Here is a 22,261-nt window from a genome sequence, read left to right on the forward strand (position 1 = left end):
AGGCGGCAGACAGTGATAAGAGGATGTTAATGCTGTTGTCTGGACACATGAGTCAAATAAATTGCTCATCCCAGTTTTGTATGAGCCATAAAACTGGGAAGACTGAGCGACTGAATAGCTGAACAAGGAGTCACCTCCAGTTGACCCAGATTGGTATGTCTTTTCATTGGTATCAATTCTGGGAATTGTTTAATATGACATGAGCATTCTGTAGGTGTTGTGTCCAGAAATTCATTTTCTGTGGTATCTTAATGTTTAGAGACTTCATTATTATTTTAATTGATCATTTGCTAATGTAAACAAACAACAGGGTTGTCAACTGGAGCATGTGGTATTTCATAGCATACTCCTAAACTCTGTATTTTATGATTACATAAAGTACAGAAATTTACAGTACAGAGAATTATTTTTGACCTTTGTAGTTTCTTATAATGAAGCGATTTTACTTGATCACATAGCTACTAGCCATTCAGTTAAGATCACAGTACTGCTTTTTTCCTGCTAATGCAGCTCTGTCACTCCCCCCACTGTCTTTTCCTACTTAATGTTAATTTTTCAGATAACATGACGGATTAATTACCTCTGTTAGGAGAGTTATTGCATGTTTTTCTGCCTAACATTGATGTGTGGGACATCTCTGAACCTAAAACTGGACTCGGTGCTGTAAGCGGTGGGGGCTGCTTCGGCTTTGAAAGAAGTGACCGGCACATATATATTCACAGTGCAACATTTACAAACTAAAAAATGCATGTTTTTCTTACACATAGTAATGGTAAATCACAGCCCTAATAAACATCTTATTGTGCTTTCAACAAAGGTTTGTCCTCAAGCAATGTCATTTTCCATATATGGTAAACAGGAGCATTTGCACCATCCAGTTAAAAATGTGGGTCAAAATGGGATAAAATGCATGTTTTTGACTAACTATCTATGTCCAAACTCTGAGTCTTAGATATGTTATTTTCATAACTCAATTCATTAAGTGACACTAAGTGATACATATCTATTAGTTACACACAGACTGATATTTTCAGGCCTTTTTTCTGTTACTTATGTTGATTTTATACTTGCAGCTATTGAAAACAGGACATTTAGAATTAGAATATTACATCAGATAAATTAAAAACATTAATATAGCTTAATGGGCTTAATGAAAAGTTCGTTTAATACCTGCTTAAAGGTTTATTTTAAAGAGATCATCGGAACACATATTCTAATTTATTGACTATATATTATTAAATGTAGATCTGCCAGAACAATGATTTCCAAAATTGGACACCAATGTGGGTCAACAAAATGAGGTCTTGAATTAATTTCCAGAAGTGTTGTTATATTTTTTCAAAAATTAAAGAAATATTAATGCCAATATCATATTTGCTTTTTTATAACAGGATGGAAATAGTACCTATTAATGCATGATGTCTTTGAGCTGCCTTTACAGCTTTGTCTTGAGTTTTGATCTTTACAGTTTTTGTCCCAAGGTCTTAAGATGGTGGAAACGGGTTTGGTTAGTTTGAATGGTTGTACTTGCTGCTGTTTTACAAAGGGAATTCAATAGAAAACGACCATACTGCTGTATTACCAATACCAAGTATAGAAAATATGCATAAAATATGGAAAGGGTTGATAGTTTCTTTGTGTTTCTACTACTACAGCCCTTCTGAACGCTCCCGAGTTTCAAATGAACACAGTGACCAGCATACTCATCTCAGGAGTGATCATTCTGGGTGTTATAAGCATTTGCTTCTTCCTCTTCTCCCTCATGCTCCTAAAAGGCAGAAGCTCTTCCGCCACTAGTGTGTCTGATGTCCAAAATGCAGCCTTCAACTGAGCTCTGGAACTCAGCTAACAACAGGCTCATCTCCCAACGTTGAGCAAGTGGACACCAGAGAGAAGATACTTTTGCATGTAGTAGTTTAAAAGAATGATACAAATGTTGATTTAGAAAGATGTTATGCATGAAAATGAGCATTAATTTAGAGATATTGTACAACTTTGTATATATCATAATATGATACCTCGGATTTGCAGATTCTTTAATGTATTGGGATCATTAATGACAGTTCTGCATCATAATTATGGACTGTATTATTTACTAAACATCAACCTCTTAAACATGTATAAAATAGAAATATGCTTTACTGTCCCTTAGTGGGGGAATTCAGGAGTAAAAGCAATAAAGTGACAGGCAAAATGGATGTATCCAGATTCACACAAAGGTGAAAATATAAAAACAATAAATAAGAATAAGGAGTTGTACAGTAAAGGTACATTTACAACACAAGAAAAAAAACCAAACGTAAGCCTTATATTAATTACAGCCTAAACTGAACGGGTGTATACCTCTGTCAATGCCAAAACGGATATTTGATTCAGATTTGGTTTAAAATAATGTTGATCTGCTAACGTTTGTCAGATCTTACCAACAAACACACACGAGCTAGCTAAAGTAGTTTTTTATAAGAGAAAACAAATAATTTAATTAATGAAGGGGGGAAAAAGGATATGCCCCCATTTAAAATTGATGGAACAGTTGACTAAAGGGGTGGATGTTGACCCTTGACATAAAATATTTTATAGGAGAATTTATTAAATATTTGTTTAATCATTTCTGTCTAATTTTGTAATGTTTACATTCATTTAAAATGTTTAATGCAGTGTGCTAGCCATAAACCTTTCTATTTTTACTTTAAACTGTAAAATTATCCATTTAATCAGGCAGCTAAGCTCTGTGAAGGCCTATTGCAATCGCTCCGTTTATTAAGCCCGAGCAGCTAAGTGCTGCGATGGCCTATTGTAATCACAGGATGTCTTCACTTAAGGTGGCAAAAAAAGTATATGGGTATATTTATAGCAGGTATATGGGTCGTATGCTCTATCTCTACGCCACAGCAGCAACCCCGCACATTTTTTCTGACATGCATCTGGGCGTTTATATTTTTTAACACCTGTTGCCTACCGTAGCTCTGGCACATGACAACAACAACACTAATTAGAAAAGTAACGTGCTCCAGGTTTATCACCGAGTGGAGGGAAAATTTACCAAGCTCCAGTCATGTAGTTTTCAAAACCTGCTGTGAAAAGGAAGATTGGCGATGAGCACAGACAATTTCAGAAATGGGAGACGGAATATTTTTTTGTTGAGCAAAGAGGCATCCCAACGTGTCTAATATGCACAGATAAAGTTGCGGCGCATAAGGAATATAACATCAGACGTCATTACAAAATTATTGTCGAGGAGTATGCTGAATACATGGGAAATCAGTAACAGGAGCGGGTCACCAAACTTAAAACATCTCTCCTTAGGCAACAAGATTTTTTTAAGAAAGTAGGCAAAGAGAGTGATATTGCTGTCTAAGATAGCTACGCGCTGAGTAAGATGATTGCTAAGCTATTTAAAGATGGTGAGTTCATCAAACAGTGCATGTTACAGGCTGCGAGTATAGTCTGCGTAGAAAAAAAGGGTCAGTTCGGCAACATCAGCATTTCAGCCAACACGGTGGTAGAGCGCATTTCAGACATGTCAGATAATATCTATGATCAACTGCGTGAAAATGATGAGAGCACAGATGTCACTGATGCGCAGCTCACAATATATGTATTTTGAAGTGCTGGAGGAGTTTCTCACAATAATTCCAATGTATGACCAGACCACCGGTTAGGAGATATTTCGCCAGCTGTGTGATGCCATTGTGGATGCCAACTTACCATGGCAGCATTTTGCTGGAATAACAGCCAACCGAGCACCATCAATGACGGGGAAGAAAAATGGACTGGTGGCACTTGTTCAAACAAAACTGGAAGAGGAAGGCTTGGAAGAAGCCATTGCTCTGCACTGCATTATCCATCAGCAGGCTCTTTGCAGCAAATGCCTGAAGTTTGACAATGTGATGTCTGATGTTGTGAAGTTCATCAACCATATAAGATCCAGGGGTTTAAAGCACTGGCCGTTCCATGCTTTTTTAGGGGAAATAAAGTGAACGTATGAGGATATGCCTTACTTCACAGAGGTACGTTGGCTTAACAGGGGGAAGGTTCTGAAGAGATTTTTTGAGTTAAGGGCAGAAGTTACATCTTTCACGGAAAGGGATAGGATGACTGTTCCTGGACTAAGTGATCCCAAATGGCTAATGGACTTAGCTTTACTTGTTGACATCACACAGGAGCTAAACATACTGAATATGAAGTTACAAGGCCAGGGCCAACTTGTCAGTGCTGCCTATGACGATGTCAGAGCATTCTCCAGAACACTTGTGTTATGGAAAACCCAGCTTTCCCAGACAAACCTCTGCCATTTTCCTGCATGCAAGGCACTCATGGATTCTGGGACATTTCAGGGTGGAAAGTATGCTGATGCCATTGGAAAGCTACAGGAAGAATTTATCACAGATTTGGAGACTTCGAGACACACAGTCACTTTTCAGATTTTAGCAGATCCCTTTTTCCTTCGATGTGGAAGATGCCCCCACTATCACAGATGGAGCTAACTGATCTGCAGTGCAATTCTGAACTCAAAGCAAAGTTTAGGGAGGTGAATGGAAAAACAGACAAGCTTGAACAATTTTTGAAAGCATTGCCCCCCACCTTCCCTGGGCTTTCCAGGATGTTCAAGCAGATCATGTCCATTTTTGGCAGCACCTATTTGTGAGAAAAGCTCTTCTCCACAATGAACTTTAACAAGTCAAAGTTCAGGTCAAAACATAAAGATGAGCATCTTTAAAGCCATACTGAGGGTTTCAGTTGCTTCCTCCCTCAAACCAGATGTGGCTCAGTTGTGTGAGAAGAAGCACTGCCGAGTCTCTGCCTGCAAGGACTAGGAATAAGTAGAAGAAGCCTTTGTTCTGAAGAACTGTTCATGTTCTGACTTGTTAATAGTTAGTTATTTTGTTATTATAATTAAAAAGGTTTGCTCAGTTGTACGTTTTTTGGTGCAATTCTTGATGTGGCCCAGGCTCACCAGACACTACCTCTTGCGGCCCTCATGTATGCTGAGTTTGAGACCCCTGTCTTAGAGACTACAAAATCACGCAGTATACTCTCAAGGCATTAGGGATCAAAAGTTACCAAAAGCATTTTGCTACATGACAGCACGTGGGCGTGGCCAAGCCTCAAAATCTGTCTTCTTGCCATAAAAGGCGAAATTGTTATAGCTCGTTCCAGGAAGCTCACAGAGACACGAAACCTTCTGTGGTGGTTCCACATTGGGTCCCGAACAATATTCAATGGTCAAATGCTCATATCATCGTAGCCCCGCCCCCTGACAACAGGAAGTGTAATGTTTCACTTCGGATGGTCCATATTTGATCTCCTTCACTTAATCAACATGAAACCATCCCCAGAGACAGATAACATGATGGTGTAAATTGGTCTCCACTACTGACAGGTTTGGCTGGAGGGTCTGATTTACTCTGAACTGAGTATGGTTTATCTTTGTCATCCCCCAAACAGCTCTATTAGATTACATTGGAATTTGGATCTGGTGAGATCAATGGCCCTCTGATCTTAATATAATAAAAAATTGTGAAAACAACATGAATTTCCTTTTTTTAAAACCAAAAAGGCCTAACTATTGTGTGAAAAGTAAGGAGCATGAACATGTGATTTTGATATTAAGGGAGACCATTTCATGAAATTTCTGTGAAACATACTAAAAATGAAAGCTAAACTCAGTTCTTTACTAAAGCTTACTCTGTAGCTTTAGTGTCAGCTCTGGGTTTGCTTTACCAAAATATTCCCAGTATGTTTTGAAAGCAAGTCAAAGTAAAATTCTAAGAAAAATGTTTTAAATGAATGACAGACACACTGTGGAGACAAAAAAAGACAGAAGAAAGATTGAATAGGGAAAAGGTGCCAGGACATTGTAAACATTTTTTCAGACATTTCTTACCTGCCCATTCTGCCTGAAACATCACTGTGCACTTCATCATGAGCAAAATCCTAGTATAGTAAGTGTTTTGTCTAATACCTTTTTAAGTCAGAAACAAGGAACAGAAAACTTGGGCCAATGTCCACATATTACAGGAGTTAACTTCAAATGATTGAACTGTAAAATTGCACTCAAACATGGCCACAAGAAATATGTTATTTGTATTTTAAACAGAGATGAAGAAAAGTTCTGTTTATGTAGGACAACTGATATGGTATAAAATGTACACAATTGAATACAATAAATGCACAACATAGTGAAAAATAGAACCAGGCTTGGTTAAAAACACATAATAAAAAAAAACACCCCATCAACAGAGGATACATGTCATTTAGTAAATGATTGTTGAATGGTAAGCTAGTGTTGTTCTGACAACACTAGCTTACCTCTTGACACTAACCTATGCAGAGGAAATATTGTTCTAAAATATATTTTCATACTGCTGGGAAAATATTCTCATGTCAATATCCAAACGGTCAGATTAGACTCCAACCATCTTCTGATCTATATATTATCTTCTATAAGTCTGTTGTCAAGAGTGTGATCTCTTCTGCCATCATCTGCTGGGGTAGCAGCATCAGAGCCAGGGGCTTGAAAAAGCTCAACAAGCTATTAAAGAAAGCTGGTTCTGTTGTGGGGACTCCTCTAGAACCTCTGGAGATCATTGTGCAAAGAAGGATTCTTCATAAAATGAAGAACATTATGGAGAACCCTGAGCATCCTCTTCATGAGACTGTCCTACAACAACAGAGTGTCTTCAGTCAGAGGCTTCTCCAGATCTGCTGTAAGACAGACCGCTACAGGAGATCCTTCCTGCCCACAGCCATCAGCATCTACAACAACTCTTTGAAGAAACCTGCATAATATGAGCTACAACAATTAATGTCTCACCTGATTGTGTTTAACTGTTAAATACCAAAAGAACTGTGGTAAAAGGAACATTGTCTGCTCCCAGGTTATAAACGTTTTTTACGATGGCTTAAGCATGATTTTGAAAACGGCTCAGAATTTCAAAACACAACACACAATTAGCACAATCACTCAAACAATACAGGTCCTTCTCAAAATATTAGCATATTGTGATAAAGTTCATTATTTTCCATAATGTCATGATGAAAATTTAACATTCATATATTTTAGATTCATTGCACACTAACTGAAATATTTCAGGTCTTTTATTGTCTTAATACGGACGATTTTGGCATACAGCTCATGAAAACCCAAAATCCCTATCTCACAAAATTAGCATATCATTAAAAGGGTCTCTAAACGAGCTATGAACCTAATCATCTGAGTCAACGAGTTAACTCTAAACACCTGCAAAAGATTCCTGAGGCCTTTAAAACTCCCAGCCTGGTTCATCACTCAAAACCCAGATCATGGGTAAGACTGCCGACCTGACTGCTGTCCAGAAGGCCACTATTGACACCCTCAAGCAAGAGGGTAAGACACAGAAAGACATTTCTGAACGAATAGGCTGTTCCCAGAGTGCTGTATCAAGGCACCTCAGTGGGAAGTCTGTGGGAAGGAAAATGTGTGGCAGAAAACGCTGCACAACGAGAAGAGGTGACCGGACCCTGAGGAAGATTGTGGAGAAGGGCCCATTCCAGACCTTGGGGGACCTGGGGAAACAGTGGACTTAGTCTGGAGTAGAAACATCCAGAGCCACCGTGCACAGGCGTGTGCAGGAAATGGGCTACAGGTGCCGCATTCCCCAGGTCAAGCCACTTTTGAACCAGAAACAGCGGCAGAAGCGCCTGACCCGGGCTACAGAGAAGCAGCACTGGACTGTTGCTCAGTGGTCCAAAGTACTTTTTTCAGATGAATGCAAATTCTGCATGTCATTCGGAAATGAAGGTGCCAGAGTCTGGAGGAAGACTGGGGAGAAGGAAACGCCAAAATGCCAGAAGTCCAGTGTCAAGTACCCACAGTCAGTGATGGTCTGGGGTGCCGTGTCAGCTGCTGGTGTTGGTCCACTGTGTTTTATCAAGGGCAGGGTCAATGCAGCTAGCTATCAGGAGATTTTGGAGCACTTCATGCTTCCATCTGCTGAAAAGCTTTATGGAGATAAAGATTTCATTTTTCAGCACAACCTGGCACCTGCTCACAGTGCCAAAACCACTGGTAAATGGTTTACTGACCATGGTATCACTGTGCTCAATTGGCCTGCCAACTCTCCTGACCTGAACCCCATAGAGAATCTGTGGGATATTGTGAAGAGAACGTTGAGAGACTCAAGACCCAACACTCTGGATGAGCTAAAGGCCGCCATCGAAGCATCCTGGGCCTCCATAAGACCTCAGCAGTGCCACAGGCTGATTGCCTCCATGCCACGCCGCATTGAAGCAGTCATTTCTGCCAAAGGATTCCCGACCAAGTATTGAGTGCATAACTGTACATGATTATTTGAAGGTTGACGTTTTTTGTATTAAAAACACTTTTCTTTTATTGGTCGGATGAAATATGCTAATTTTGTGAGATATGAATTTTGGGTTTTCATGAGCTGTATGCCAAAATCATCCGTATTAAGACAATAAAAGACCTGAAATATTTCAGTTAGTGTGCAATGAATCTAAAATATATGAATGTTAAATTTTCATCATGACATTATGGAAAATAATGAACTTTATCACAATATGCTAATATTTTGAGAAGGACCTGTATGCAGAACACCTGAGATCCTGTGCAAAATGAAACACTCTTGTAAAAACTATATACACATTTATGAAAACCTTGTTACCAAATGAAACAAACACATTTCAAAAGGCCTAATTATGTTTGAACCAGTTAAACACTGCTGTGTTTAACTTAAAACACTTAGCAATTCTACCTCTCAGTGATTAGATTACTGTAAGCGAAATACACAGGGAAAGTGCAAATATACAACATGGTAAATTCACCAAACACAAGATCAATGCTGCACACTATTGAAAATATGATTTATTTCTGTTCATATAACCAAAATCAACATAGACAACATAGACAATCACAACAAAACAGGTCCCAACACTATAAGCCCAGACAATAGACAAATAAAATACTGTACTACCAGTACAGGTTAAAAGTACTGTAAAGTTAAGGAGAAAACAAACACAAATCTGAATAAAAATTGAATGCTACACATCTCTTCTCTTAGCTGGATCTGGCCAAAGACTTTAATCAACATCGCAGGCAATATCCTCATTTGCAAGACAATGTGCGAAGAACCATCTTGAATGACGGACCCATCCTTGCACAGCTGCAGTGTCGATTTGGTCAGGTGATCTCACCTCTGCATTTTGTAGAGCTCAAACCTGATTGGTGTGTCTACAATAAAGCAATCATGTGTTTGCACACCTGATTTGTGTGTTCAATTAATTCGCTCATGGCTGTGGTGATTTGTCAGTCGGTGCTTTGGAATTGCAAGGAAGAGACATCATGATATACTTCTGTGTCTAACGTATACAAGTGTGTTTAGTGTTTCGCAAACCACTGTGTGTATTGTTCTGCAAGAAGTGTGAGGCTGACACTGTGTTTGTAGTGATGAGAAGCTGGTCCATCGTTTTGCTCCTTGGGTGTAAAGTGTTGATAATTATGTGCTTTTTTTTTTAGTGTTTATTCAGTCAAAACAAAAACTGTAATGTAATGTTAATAAGAATTTGTAACAATTACACATTCCAGATGGGCATTTTGGTGTTTTGATACATATTACATAAGTAGCAAAAAAAAATTTTATTTGCTGGGTTGGTAGTTCAGGCATCTAATGTCCTGGATGTGATGTTATTCATGAGATGCATGCAAGTTTCATAAAACTCTGTAGATTGTGAAGTTCAGCATTATGAATATACAGGGGGTGGACAATGAAACTGAAACACTTGTCATTTTAGTGTGGGAGGTTTCATGGCTAAATTGGACCAGCCTGGTAGCCAGTCTTCATTGATTGCACATTGCACCAGTAAGAGCAGAGTGTGAAGGTTCAATTAGCAGGGTAAGAGCACAGTTTTGCTCAAAATATTGAAATGCACACAACATTATGGGTGACATACCAGAGTTCAAAAGAGGACAAATTGTTGGTGCATCTCTTGCTGGCGCATCTGTGACCAAGACAGCAAGTCTTTGTGATGTATCAAGAGCCACAGTATCCAGGGTAATGTCAGCATACCACCAAGAAGGACGAACCACATCCAACAGGATTACCTGTGGACGCAAGAGGAAGCTGTCTGAAAGGGATGTTCGGGTGTTAACCCGGATTGTATCCAAAAAACATAAAACCACGGCTGCCCAAATCACGGCAGAATTAAATGTGCACCTCAACTCTCCTGTTTCCACCAGAATTGTCAGGGTCAATATACACGGCCGGGCTGCTATAGCCAATCCTTTGGTCACTCATGCCAATGCCAAGTGTCGGTTTCAATGGTGCAAATCTTGGGCTGCGGACAATATGAAACATGTATTGTTCTCTGATGAGTCCACTTTACTGTTTTCCCCACATCCGGGAGAGTTACGGTGTGGAGAAGCCCCAAAGAAGCGTAACACCAGACTGTTGCATGCCCCGAGTGATGTTTTGGGCTGCCATATCATGGCATTCTCTTGGCCCAATACTTGTGCTAGATGGGCGCGTCACTGCCAAGGACTACCGAACTATTCTTGAGGACCATGTGCATCCAATGGTTCAAACATTGTATCCTGAAGGCGGTGCCGTGTATCAGGATGACAATGCACCAATACACACAGCAAGACTGGTGAAAGATTGGTTTGATAAACATGAAAGTGAAGTTGAACATCTCCCATGGCCTGCACAGTCACCAGATCTAAATATTATTGAGCCACTTTGGGGTGTTTTGGAGGAGCGAGTCAGGAAACGTATTCCTCCACCAGTATCACGTAGTGACCTGGCCACTATCCTGCAAGAAGAATGGCTTAAAATCCCTCTGACCACTGTGCAGGACTTGTATGTCATTCCAAGATGAATTGACGCTGTATTGGCTGCAAAAGGAGGCCCTACACCATACTAATAAATTATTGTGGTCTAAAATCAGGTGTTTCAGCTTCATTGTCCAACCCCTGTATATATACTATCCATTTGCCGGTGTGTGCAAATTATTAAGAATTGAAAAAACACTTTTTATTTGTGCCAAAAGCAAACCCAAATGTGAACTAATGGCTTGTCTCAAGCTAATCTCATATGTAGGTTACCATCGTAAGTTCCTTGCCTCATTAATTTACTACAATACCTGTTTATGAGGACCTGATGAATGTTAACACCCCAGAAAGACAGGTGTCAAAAAATATATATTTTTACATCCCACCAACTTGAGAGGTTACACAAGATAGCCAAATCAAAAAAAGCATACTCTGTATTTGGTAATATGCTCATGAATTAGTTAGATACTAATCCATAAGCATTTTATGCATTAGAAAAAAAATTGCAATGACAATATGACAATATGACAACATTTTTTTTTTCTTTTGTATTTCTCATCATACCTTTCACAGTTTACTAGATGTTTGTGCTTTAGCCTGTTTTACCAGTATCTTCAAAATCATGTGTTGAGATATCAGATTATGTCTGATGCCACATAAAAATATCTTTCCCTACAATTAGAACAATTAGAATGACATTTGTGCCACATCAATTTAATATTACAAATGTTTTTTTTACTGCTACTACAGCATAAAACAGAATGAGCTGAAAAACGCATCACATCTCTTATCATACAATTACACAATTATCCAATTGAAGACTTTATCAAAAACAGATTTAATTGCATTTCTGTATATATGCTAAATATCTGAGATCACTAACTCAGTATTTTCCAAAATTCACTACCTATCTAGACCGAATAGAAAATGCTGTTTAGGATGAACCATTTCTCTGTTAAGATGAGTAGAGACTTTGTTATAGGGTGATAAGAAATGCATCTTGTTAGCTTTGTTTAAAACCAACAGGTTACAAATCTAAAAGATACCTTTGTATCTGAATTTTAACGCAATGACAAACATTCATGACAAAAGCCAAACAATCCACTATCCATAGTACAACGAAAAAAAAAAAGATTTTCTTAACCTGAGAGTTCCACATCTGTTCTTCAATTATCTTTATATTATATCTTGGAAAGTACTCTCAATCTTGGCTTGTTACCTAGCATGCAAATCTAGGTAATAACCCTTTCTATTAGTCTGGAAAGGGTTACAAAGGCCTTTCTAAGACTTTGGGATTACAGTAACACACAATAAGAGCCGTTATCCATTAACTGAGAAAATATGTAACATACAGGAAGCTTCCGAAGAGTGCCTTAGTTGTATCTGTATTTATATTGTGATTACATGAAAACTAACAAAGCATTTTAGAAAAATAACAACATACAAGCAGTCAAACGTGGTGGTGTGGTGTAATTGTCTCAGGCTGCTTTGCTGTTTTAGGGCATGGTATCTGTCAGTGTGTGAATCTGTGTATGAATGGGTTCATGGGAAACTACTCATCCTCCAGTTTGATGACAGTTTATTACTGAGGCATAATTACTAAAGATGTTGCTGGGAAAATAAAATGCATTTTAAGGTAAGAGAAACCGACAGGGTGTAATAATAAAGTTGCATTTGTGTGTCCCACAAAAACAGAACTAACAATAAAACTTTAAGCTTAAATATATTCTTCCTTACAATTTCAGATTAACTTCTCTTTTTAAATTATTAAAAAGAAGTAAGCTGGTAAGATTTCTATTGTAAAATGTCAGATTGACCCTAATCTAATCTAGATGGAGAAAAAAAGGGCTTCCCATATCTACAGAAAGCCAAGACGCTGAACTTTTAAGTCATTTACAATTTGGCAAGTTTCTATGTTTTTAAGTCTGTAGTTCTGAGTTATAAAAAGTACACACATTGTGTACATGTAAAAAATGTTTTAAAGCACTATAGCTGATATAACTCCTGATTTCATAGCTACCTCTTATGTCTAAGGTATAACAAAAATAAACACATAAACACAAGGGAAGCTTAAAAATAAAGCCACAAACAGATGTGATTATACTGTGAAATAAATAATTGAAATAACAGTATATACAATTAGTCCAATGGGATTAATCTATATAAATCTATGTCAATGTTTGAAATGGTTACTTTATCTTGAAAAAAACTGTGCTGTTTAAGCAGTTTTCAGATCATTACTTGAAAATCAGTGGACTTTGATGGGAAGCTTTACCAACTTAGATGTGCTAAAAAACATTTGGTATTACAGTTAGTAATGCAGTCATTGTAACACGCAGACCCTTACAAAAGTGTTTATAGTTAAGTAATACATTATTGTAGTAGAACAATTTAACTTGGATACAGAAATACCAAAGGAAATTAATTTGAGTTGGAAGGACATTCGGCTTCTCAGCATTGCCCAATTATACACTTTTTTCAAGACATACTTAATTCCTTAACACTTTCAATAAGACAGTATAAAAGTTACAACTGAAAGAAACAATATAAAAATATCTAAAAACTTTTCCAGGCCACTTAATATGCAAAACTGTACCTCTTGTAACCCTGTCCTCTGTTAGACAGGCTGAACTTGTAGATTGAATGCACAAGGAAAGATAAGTGAAAATGTCTCTCAGCACTAACATGAAGCTTTATGCCTGGGTTCACAAGGGAAGATTTTAAAATTGTTGATTGATTTTCAAAACCTGTGACACCCCACACATGACAGATACAAAATCTAAGATATAACAGGTTTGGTCCTACAATGTGTGGTGTACAGCACACCACACACGAACAGATTTTAATCACGAACATTCAGATGTCTGGCAATCTCGAAAAACCTCTCGAGATCAAACACGAGTTCAGAGTAAATTAACACGACCAACTAGGAAGAACCAAAGGCAAGAGTGTATGGACTAATTTTAGCAGAGAGGAAACATTACAGAAAAAAAAATTTGTTGGTTAAAGGAGCCCTTCCAAGCAGACTAGATCACTCTTAACACACCACACACAGCAGGAATATCTTATTAAATTATATTTAGAGCCGTTACGATAACCAGGGAGTCCTTAAGATTGTCGGAAGGGGAAGATCTGGTCAAAAAACGGCATTATTATCTTACCATGTTTACCAGGCATTACATATATAGGATAATACATGAGATAAGAAAAGTCTTGGGATGTACCTGCCATCCAATTGTCTATATGTATAAACTCTTTTTCTTGAAATCATGGTTTCATATGAGGATCTCAACTATGTCTGTGTCTACCTCTTGTAGGGCTGCTTGAGCTGGGGGAGGAGCTTGTTGCTGTAAATGGGACGGCATGGGGAACCTCCGCTCAAAGGTGCTGCTGTGAAACACTGGAACTTCTACACAAAGATGAGAAAAAACATGAATAAATGTCAAAGGTTTAAAGATGAGCAGTGATAATCAGCTCGGTAGTGTTGGACCATGGCGCTGTGACTTAGGGCTCAATTTGTTTGATGCACTACTTTTAATGGTTATCTTTTTTGCCTCTCTTTTGCCTCCTACTTTCAACAGAGAATGCCAACCGGCTATATTTGATGTGTAAAGAGTTACCTGCAGAGTTTAAATTGCCAGAAGTAATATCTTTATGTCCAGCAAGAATTATCTGAACATACTCTGCCAGTGAAAATAGCTTCCTTTCTTGTGAGCAACCTAAGCTGATGTCACCTACTCTATAAAAACAGTACAACCAAATATTGCCTGAACATAAGGAATAGAAAGTGACCAGTATGTCACCATTCAAAATTCTATAATAAAACTAAATAAACTTATTTATGTTGTGAGTTCACTGAGAAGGACACTGTTTGCTACAAGGTTCTCCGAAAAAAAACAAAAAAAACAACAGAAAACACTGAACTGGACCAAATGAAAGGTCTATTGATTTTCTCATTTCAGGCATTTATAAAACAAAAAAATGTTTTCTAATAAAAGTCTTTATGTTTATTCCTAGACCAATTTTTGAACATTTTTAAACAAAATGTCCTTTCCAAAAGGTTAACACATTGATAATGAATCACAAGCTGTCATGTGGTGAAGCCCTTTCTGAAGAAGATTAATTCAGATACCAGTCCTTTTAATAATTACAGACCTGTGTCCAATTTACTAAGCAAAATTTGTGAACAGCTCGTTTTTTTGTTTTCAAATAAAATATTTTTAAATGACACTGATATATCAGAAAAGTATCAATCTGGAATTAGGACAAACCGCAGTACATATACAGCCCTACTGTTGCATTTCCATAGACCCGCTTTTATTCCGCTGAAGGGAACACCTGGAGGCGCGGCTTTAAAGCATCATGTGTCGTGCTGCATAACCGCGAATGAAACACCCAACCGCCAATGTAAAGAAGAAAAGACCGAAACGCATTCTAAAAACAAGAAGTAACACGTCTATTGCCTGGGGATTAAATCTGCTGACTGCGCAGACAATCAGATTTGATGAGTAGGATTTTGACATCCGTTTTATTATTATTAAAGATTTCACTTTCCCTTTAAGAGACTTGGAAAGATTTGAATTAGGTCTCATTTTATTTCTAATAGTTGTTGCCTATATGTTTATTCAGCTGCCGCTGAATATTGCAGTCTCCTTTGATCCCCAGAAAAGCTTTCACCTCCTCGTTGCTCCAAGGAGTGACTTTTCCGGATAATTGTGCGAACTCCATCATATGTTTCTCACTCGCTTGAATGCATGTTTGAACATGCCGGTTGTTTTTTTATGCTGGTCGACTCTTCCGGCTGGCCGCGCCCACGGCCAATCAGTGAACAGCCGTTTGTTCACGTCACGTACAGTACCGACTCGGCCTCGCTTAGCCCTGCAAAAGAAGGAGGTACCAAAAAAGTAGGTACTGGGACTGAAATAGTAATGGACCTGTCCCCGAAGGAGCTGAGTGGAGCCGAGTCGGGCCAAATCGAGCCAGTAGAAAAGGGGCATAAGAGGCTAACTATGGTCTCCTGAAAGGCTCTATTTTAGCCACCATTCCTTTTAATTTGTACATGCTGCAAAAGTGGGGTCATCAGGAAGCACGAAATAAGCTTTCACAGCTATGCTGATGACAAACAGCTATACATCTCCGTGTCTCCTGATGACTCCAGGCCAATTGATACACGTTTTAGAAGGCCCTTGATGGCAATTTTCTCTAGCTCAAATAAAAGTTTTAATCATTGGACCTGAGGCTTAGAGAGGAAAATCACCACAGAAATTACAAACCTTGTCTTCTAATCCTTCAAACAAATCAGGACCTTGAGGTTCTTTTTGACTGAGCATATTTTGTTTCCCACAAATTAACTACAAAGTCAAAATTGGATTTTAACATTTAAAAATAACATAGCCAATTAATTATTCTCCATCACAGGACATAAAGGATGCATATAAGCTCAACTGGAAAGCAAAATCAATAAAATACTTGAGAGTAAATGTCACAAAGGAAATAGATAAGTTATTTGATGTAAATTATATAAAAATCAACCAGGAACTTAGAAAGACAGTTCATGGAATGGTATAAGTGGATATCAAGGTTTATATGGGGAGGAAAGAAACCTAGGACCAGATATACAGGAGGAGGACTGTGACGCCTCAGGGAATATTTTTATGCAGCAAAACTCACACCCCTGATATGCTGGTGCAATAATGAATATTTTGCGATATGGAAAAGTATAGAAATAGGGATGACGGACACTGAGGTACAGAATTTAATAGCACACAGAGGTTTAGTTAGAAAATAGGCAAACAATTGGATGCAATAACCAAAACCAAATTGAAATATTGTAAATTGTTGTTGAAAGGTATAAACTGGAGAAAGAGACAATGTATTTACATGTATTGTGGTCATGTCAAAAGATAAAAGATTACTGGGACAAAATATGGCTAAGTAAAAAAAAAAAAAAACAGTATATGAGATACCAAAAACAAATGTCAAATACTTTATTGGGGTAATCTAGGACAATGCATTCTGAGAGAGGATGAGTATCTCATAAAGTGCTGCTATCACCAAGTAAAAAATATTTACGAGATTGTGGTACAAAGTGGAACCACCGACCTTGCAGTGGTGGGTGTGCACAATGGAAGAACTATTTGTTATGGAGAAAATAACACGTAAAATAATACTACAAGAGACACAATTTGAAGAAAAATGGACAGATTATAGATCACAAGAAGAGGACACCACCATTTATACTGGTTAATAAGGACATTGATGTAAGAATGTATAACTATGTGTGTATGTATGATGAGACACTGTAACTGTTCAAAGAAAACTCAATAAAAATAAGCTATAAAAAAAAAAACACAGTCAGAGCCTTCTCCATCTGGCGAACACTGAGATTCAAAAGTAAGCTTTTATGTCTAGCTGTTTAGATTATTGCAATGTTCTGCTTTCTGGTCTCCTTAAGGTAAATATGTCCAACTTTCAGATGCTACAAAACTCTGCTGCTCATATGCTGACCAAGACCAGGATGCAGGCTCATATTACACCAGTTTTAAAATCACTGCACTGGCTCCCCATATGTTTCAGGATCGATTTTAAGGTTCTTTTAATGGGCTTTAAATTACCCAATGGTCTTGGGCCTTCTTATCTTACAGAACTGCTTTTAACTTGTAAACACGTATGGACCCTGAGGTATGGCCCTTGTTTGTGGAATGGTTTGCCGGAGCACATGTGGGCCACAGAGAATGTCGATCTTTTTAAGAGCAGGTTCAAGACCCATCTTTTTAGCTGCTTTTCCTGACTGGGTTATTCTGTGTCCATACATTTTACATGTACATTTTTGTTCTTATATGTTTTAGGGTAGGGTGGTGAGAGTGGGTTTATTGTTTAATTCTGTACAGCACATTGAGCTGTTTTTAGTATGAAGGATGCTGAACAAATAAAATTATACTGTGACTGAAAACATTCTGAAAAGCCTTCAACATTAATTTAGAGACAGCGAAAAGACATGTGAGCTGACCTGCTAAGCGATCTGGGATGTAAACCGGGCTGGGACTTGATAGGCGGGCAGGAAGGGTCATACTCTGCATGGTTAAAGGGCTGGGCTTGCTGGCTTCCTGGCTCTGACCCTTGTCAGTCTGTGTGCAGCTGTCCCTGCTGCCTGTCTTTGAGTGGCCTGTAGTCATCGGGGTGGTCGAAAGTACTGGGGATGGTGACGATGAGATGGATTCTGTCCGCAGAGACTCTGTGCGACACTCAGGACCCAGCAGTACTCCTACACAACCATAAAAAAGCTGACATTTTTGTACAGGACATTTTAGAGACAAAATGCTTTTCAGCTTTCTTCAGCATTTTCTACTAAGCAGCTTCTGTTCAAAAACCTTCCCTGTTTTTATAAATAAGCAAGCATTGTCTTTGCTCCTCCTTTGACTGTTGATTATCTGATCACTCCCTGCAATCAGATCCATGTACTAAGTTGATTTGATTTCTCATTTTACTCTCTTAACTGACATAATATTACATTTCAGAACTAAGAGCTGATTGTAGTCCCTTTCTCCTTCACATCCAAGTTATTTCAGTCCAACTCACCCCATTCACCACAGTCTAATTCTTGGAAATAAAACACTCTCCACAATAACATTAGTTTGTTGCAGACACAGCCATGGAGTGGAGACATAAAAGGACAAAATCTGAACCAGCTTTTTTAATTGTTATTACAGTGCTTCACCTGTCCTACTGACTGTTAATCAGACCAAAACAGTAGCAAGCTTGGCATGTTATCACTCACACTCCTAAGGTCTACACATACACCGCAAGAACAGAAAAATTATTTCTCTCTCCCTGGGCTGCAACAACATATGACATCATTCTGTTCTTGCAGCTCTGGTTTGGGAGTTGCCTTTCGGTCGTTGCACTCATTACAGTATACAGGTCCTTCTCAAAATATTAGCATATTGTGATAAAGTTCATTATTTTCCATAATGTCATGATGAAAATTTAACATTCATATATTTTAGATTTATTGCACACAAACTGAAATATTTCAGGTCTTTTATTGTCTTAATACGGATAATTTTGGCATACAGCTCATGAAAACCCAAAATTCCTATCTCACAAAATTAGCATATCATTAAAAGGGTCTCTAAACGAGCTATGAACCTGATCATCTGAATCAACGAGTTAACTCTAAACACCTGCAAAAGATTCCTGAGGCCTTTAAAACTCCCAGCCTGGTTCATCACTCAAAACCCCAATCATGGGTAAGACTGCCGACCTGACTGCTGTCCAGAAGGCCACTATTGACACCCTCAAGCAAGAGGGTAAGACACAGAAAGGAATTTCTGAACGAATAGGCTGTTCCCAGAGTGCTGTATCAAGGCACCTCAGTGGGAAGTCTGTGGGAAGGAAAAAGTGTGGCAGAAAACGCTGCACAACGAGAAGAGGTGACCGGACCCTGAGGAAGATTGTGGAGAAGGGCCGATTCCAGACCTTGGGGGACCTGCGGAAGCAGTGGACTGAGTCTGGAGTAGAAACATCCAGAGACACCGTGCACAGGCGTGTGCAGGAAATGGGCTACAGGTGCCGCATTCCCCAGGTCAAGCCACTTTTGAACCAGAAACAGCGGAAGAAGCGCCTGACCTGGGCTACAGAGAAGCAGCAATGGACTGTTGCTCAGTGGTCCAAAGTACTTTTTTCGGATGAAAGCAAATTCCGCATGTCATTCGGAAATCAAGGTGTCAAAGTCTGGAGGAAGACTGGGGAGAAGGAAATGCCAAAATGCCAGAAGTCCAGTGTCAAGTACCCACAGTCAGTGATGGTCTGGGGTGCCGTGTCAGCTGCTGGTGTTGGTCCACTGTGTTTTATCAAGGGCAGAGTAAATGCAGCTAGCTATCAGGAGATTTTGGAGCACTTCATGCTTCCATCTGCTGAAAAGCTTTATGGAGATGAAGATTTCATTTTTCAGCACAACCTGGCACCTGCTCACAGTGCCAAAACCACTGGTAAATGGTTTACTGACCATGGTATCATTGTGCTCAATTGGCCTGCCAACTCTCCTGACCTGAACCCCATAGAGAATCTGTGGGATATTGTGAAGAGAACGTTGAGAGACTCAAGACCCAACACTCTGGATGAGCTAAAGGCCGCTATCGAAGCATCCTGGGCCTCCATAAGACCTCGGCAGTGCCACAGGCTGATTGCCTCCATGCCACGCCGCATTGAAGCAGTCATTTCTGCCAAAGGATTCCCGACCAAGTATTGAGTGCATAACTGTACACGATTATTTGAAGGTTGACGTTTTTGTATTAAAAACACTTTTCTTTTATTGGTCGGATGAAATATGCTAAATTTGTGAGATAGGAATTTTGGGTTTTCATGAGCTGTATGCCAAAATCATCCATATTAAGACAATAAAAGACCTGAAATATTTCTGTTAGTGTGCAATGAATCTAAAATATATGAATGTTAAATTTTCATCATGACATTATGGAAAATAATGAACTTTATCACAATATGCTAATATTTTGAGAAGGACCTGTTTAAGTACCTGGATTGTGTCCTTGCTACATCAACCTGAAACCATTATTTCAGCATGCCTGTCAAGGACAATGAGACTGTAGTAACTCAGAAAATCCCGCCTTCCTTAGTGGATATATACAGGTCCTTCTCAAAATATTAGCATATGGTGATAAAGTTCATTATTTTCCATAATGTCATGATGAAAATTTAACATTCATATATTTTAGATTCATTGCACACTAACTGAAATATTTCAGGTCTTTTATTGTCTTAATACGGATGATTTTGGCATACAGCTCATGAAAACACAAAATTCCTATCTCACAAAATTAGCATATTTCATCCGACCAATAAAAGAAAAGTGTTTTTAATACAAAAAACGTCAACCTTCAAATAATCATGTACAGTTATGCACTCAATGCTTGGTCGGGAATCCTTTTGCAGAAATGACTGCTTCAATGCGGCGTGGCATGGAGGCAATCAGCCTGTGGCACTGCTGAGGTCTTATGGAGGCCCAGGATGCTTCGATAGTGGCCTTTAGCTCATCCAGAGTGTTGGGTCTTGAGTCTCTCAACGTTCTCTTCACAATATCCCACAGATTCTCTATGGAGTTCAGGTCAGGAGAGTTGGCAGGCCAATTGAGCACAGTGATACCATGGTCAGTAAACCATTTACCAGTGGTTTTGGCACTGTGAGCAGGTGCCAAGTCGTGCTGAAAAATGAAATCTTCATCTCCATAAAGCTTTTAAGCAGATGAAAGCATGAAGTGCTCCAAAATCTCCTGATAGCTAGCTGCATTGACCCTGCCCTTGATAAAACACAGTGGACCAACACCAGCAGCTGACACGGCACCCCAGACCATCACTGACTGTGGGTACTTGACACTGGATTTCTGGCATTTTGGCATTTCCTTCTCCCCAGTCTTCCTCCAGACTCTGGCACCTTGATTTCCGAATGACATGCAAAATTTGCTTTCATCCGAAAAAAGTACTTTGGACTGAGCAACAGTCCAGTGCTGCTTCTCTGTAACCCAGGTCAGGCGCTTCTGCCGCTGTTTCTGGTTCAAAAGTGGCTTGACCTGGGGAATGCGGCACCTGTAGCCCATTTCCTGCACACGCCTGTGCACGGTGGCTCTGGATGTTTCTACTCCAGACTCAGTCCACTGCTTCCGCAGGTCCCCCAAGGTCTGGAATCGGCCCTTCTCCACAATCTTCCTCAGGGTCCGGTCACCTCTTCTCGTTGTGCAGCGTTTTCTGCCACACTTTTTCCTTCCCACAGACTTCCCACTGAGGTGCCTTGATACAGCACTCTGGGAACAGCCTATTCGTTCAGAAATTTCTTTCTGTGTCTTACCCTCTTGCTTGAGGGTGTCAATACTGGCCTGGACAGCAGTCAGGTCGGCAGTCTTACCCATGATTGGGGTTTTGAGTGATGAACCAGGCTGGGAGTTTTAAAGGCCTCAGGAATCTTTTGCAGGTGTTTAGAGTTAACTCGTTGATTCAGATGATTAGGTTCATAGCTCGTTTAGAGACCCTTTTAATGATATCTAATTTTGTGAGATAGGAATTCTGGGTTTTCATGAGCTGTATGCCAAAAGCATCCGTATTAAGACAATAAAAACCCTGAAATATTTCAGTTAGTGTGCAATGAATCTAAAATATATGAATGTTAAATTTTCATCATGACATTATGGAAAATAATGAATTTTATCACAATATGCTAATATTTTGAGAAGGACCTGTATAACAATTGCACAGTCTCACAATCTTTTTGCGTTTTACCTCGCTAACCTAAATGCAGGCACCTTGTATGCGACTTAACTGTCTTATTGGAGGTTAGCTAGCTCCCTGCATAGTACTTCTCTAACTTGCTAACAGGCAGTATCTCTCACTTACTTAACTCTGGAACCATATTCCAAGATGGAGT

General features: G+C 39.1%; 2 protein-coding genes across 5 annotated transcripts in view; one reads left to right on the top strand and one right to left on the bottom strand.

The window, feature by feature from the left end:
- zpld1a (zona pellucida-like domain containing 1a) overlaps positions 1-5,021 on the top strand; it is a 36,260-nt gene extending 31,239 nt beyond the window's left edge. For both annotated transcript variants that reach the window (XM_047378583.1, XM_047378584.1), the window contains one exon: positions 1,656-5,021. In XM_047378583.1, coding sequence (XP_047234539.1) covers positions 1,656-1,831 — 176 coding nt within the window. In that variant the 3' untranslated portion in view covers positions 1,832-5,021. The remainder of the gene's footprint in view (positions 1-1,655) is intronic.
- A 6,324-nt stretch (positions 5,022-11,345) lies between these two features.
- amot (angiomotin) overlaps positions 11,346-22,261 on the bottom strand; it is a 111,126-nt gene continuing 100,210 nt past the window's right edge. For all 3 annotated transcript variants that reach the window (XM_047379065.1, XM_047379066.1, XM_047379067.1), the window contains 2 exons: positions 17,838-18,092; positions 11,346-14,237 (listed from right to left, as the gene is read on the bottom strand). In XM_047379065.1, the coding sequence (XP_047235021.1) occupies positions 14,104-14,237; positions 17,838-18,092 (389 nt within the window). In that variant the 3' untranslated portion in view covers positions 11,346-14,103. The remainder of the gene's footprint in view (positions 14,238-17,837; positions 18,093-22,261) is intronic.

This window comes from Girardinichthys multiradiatus, chromosome 11, assembly GCF_021462225.1.
Source record: "Girardinichthys multiradiatus isolate DD_20200921_A chromosome 11, DD_fGirMul_XY1, whole genome shotgun sequence".
Lineage (NCBI taxonomy): Eukaryota > Metazoa > Chordata > Actinopteri > Cyprinodontiformes > Goodeidae > Girardinichthys > Girardinichthys multiradiatus.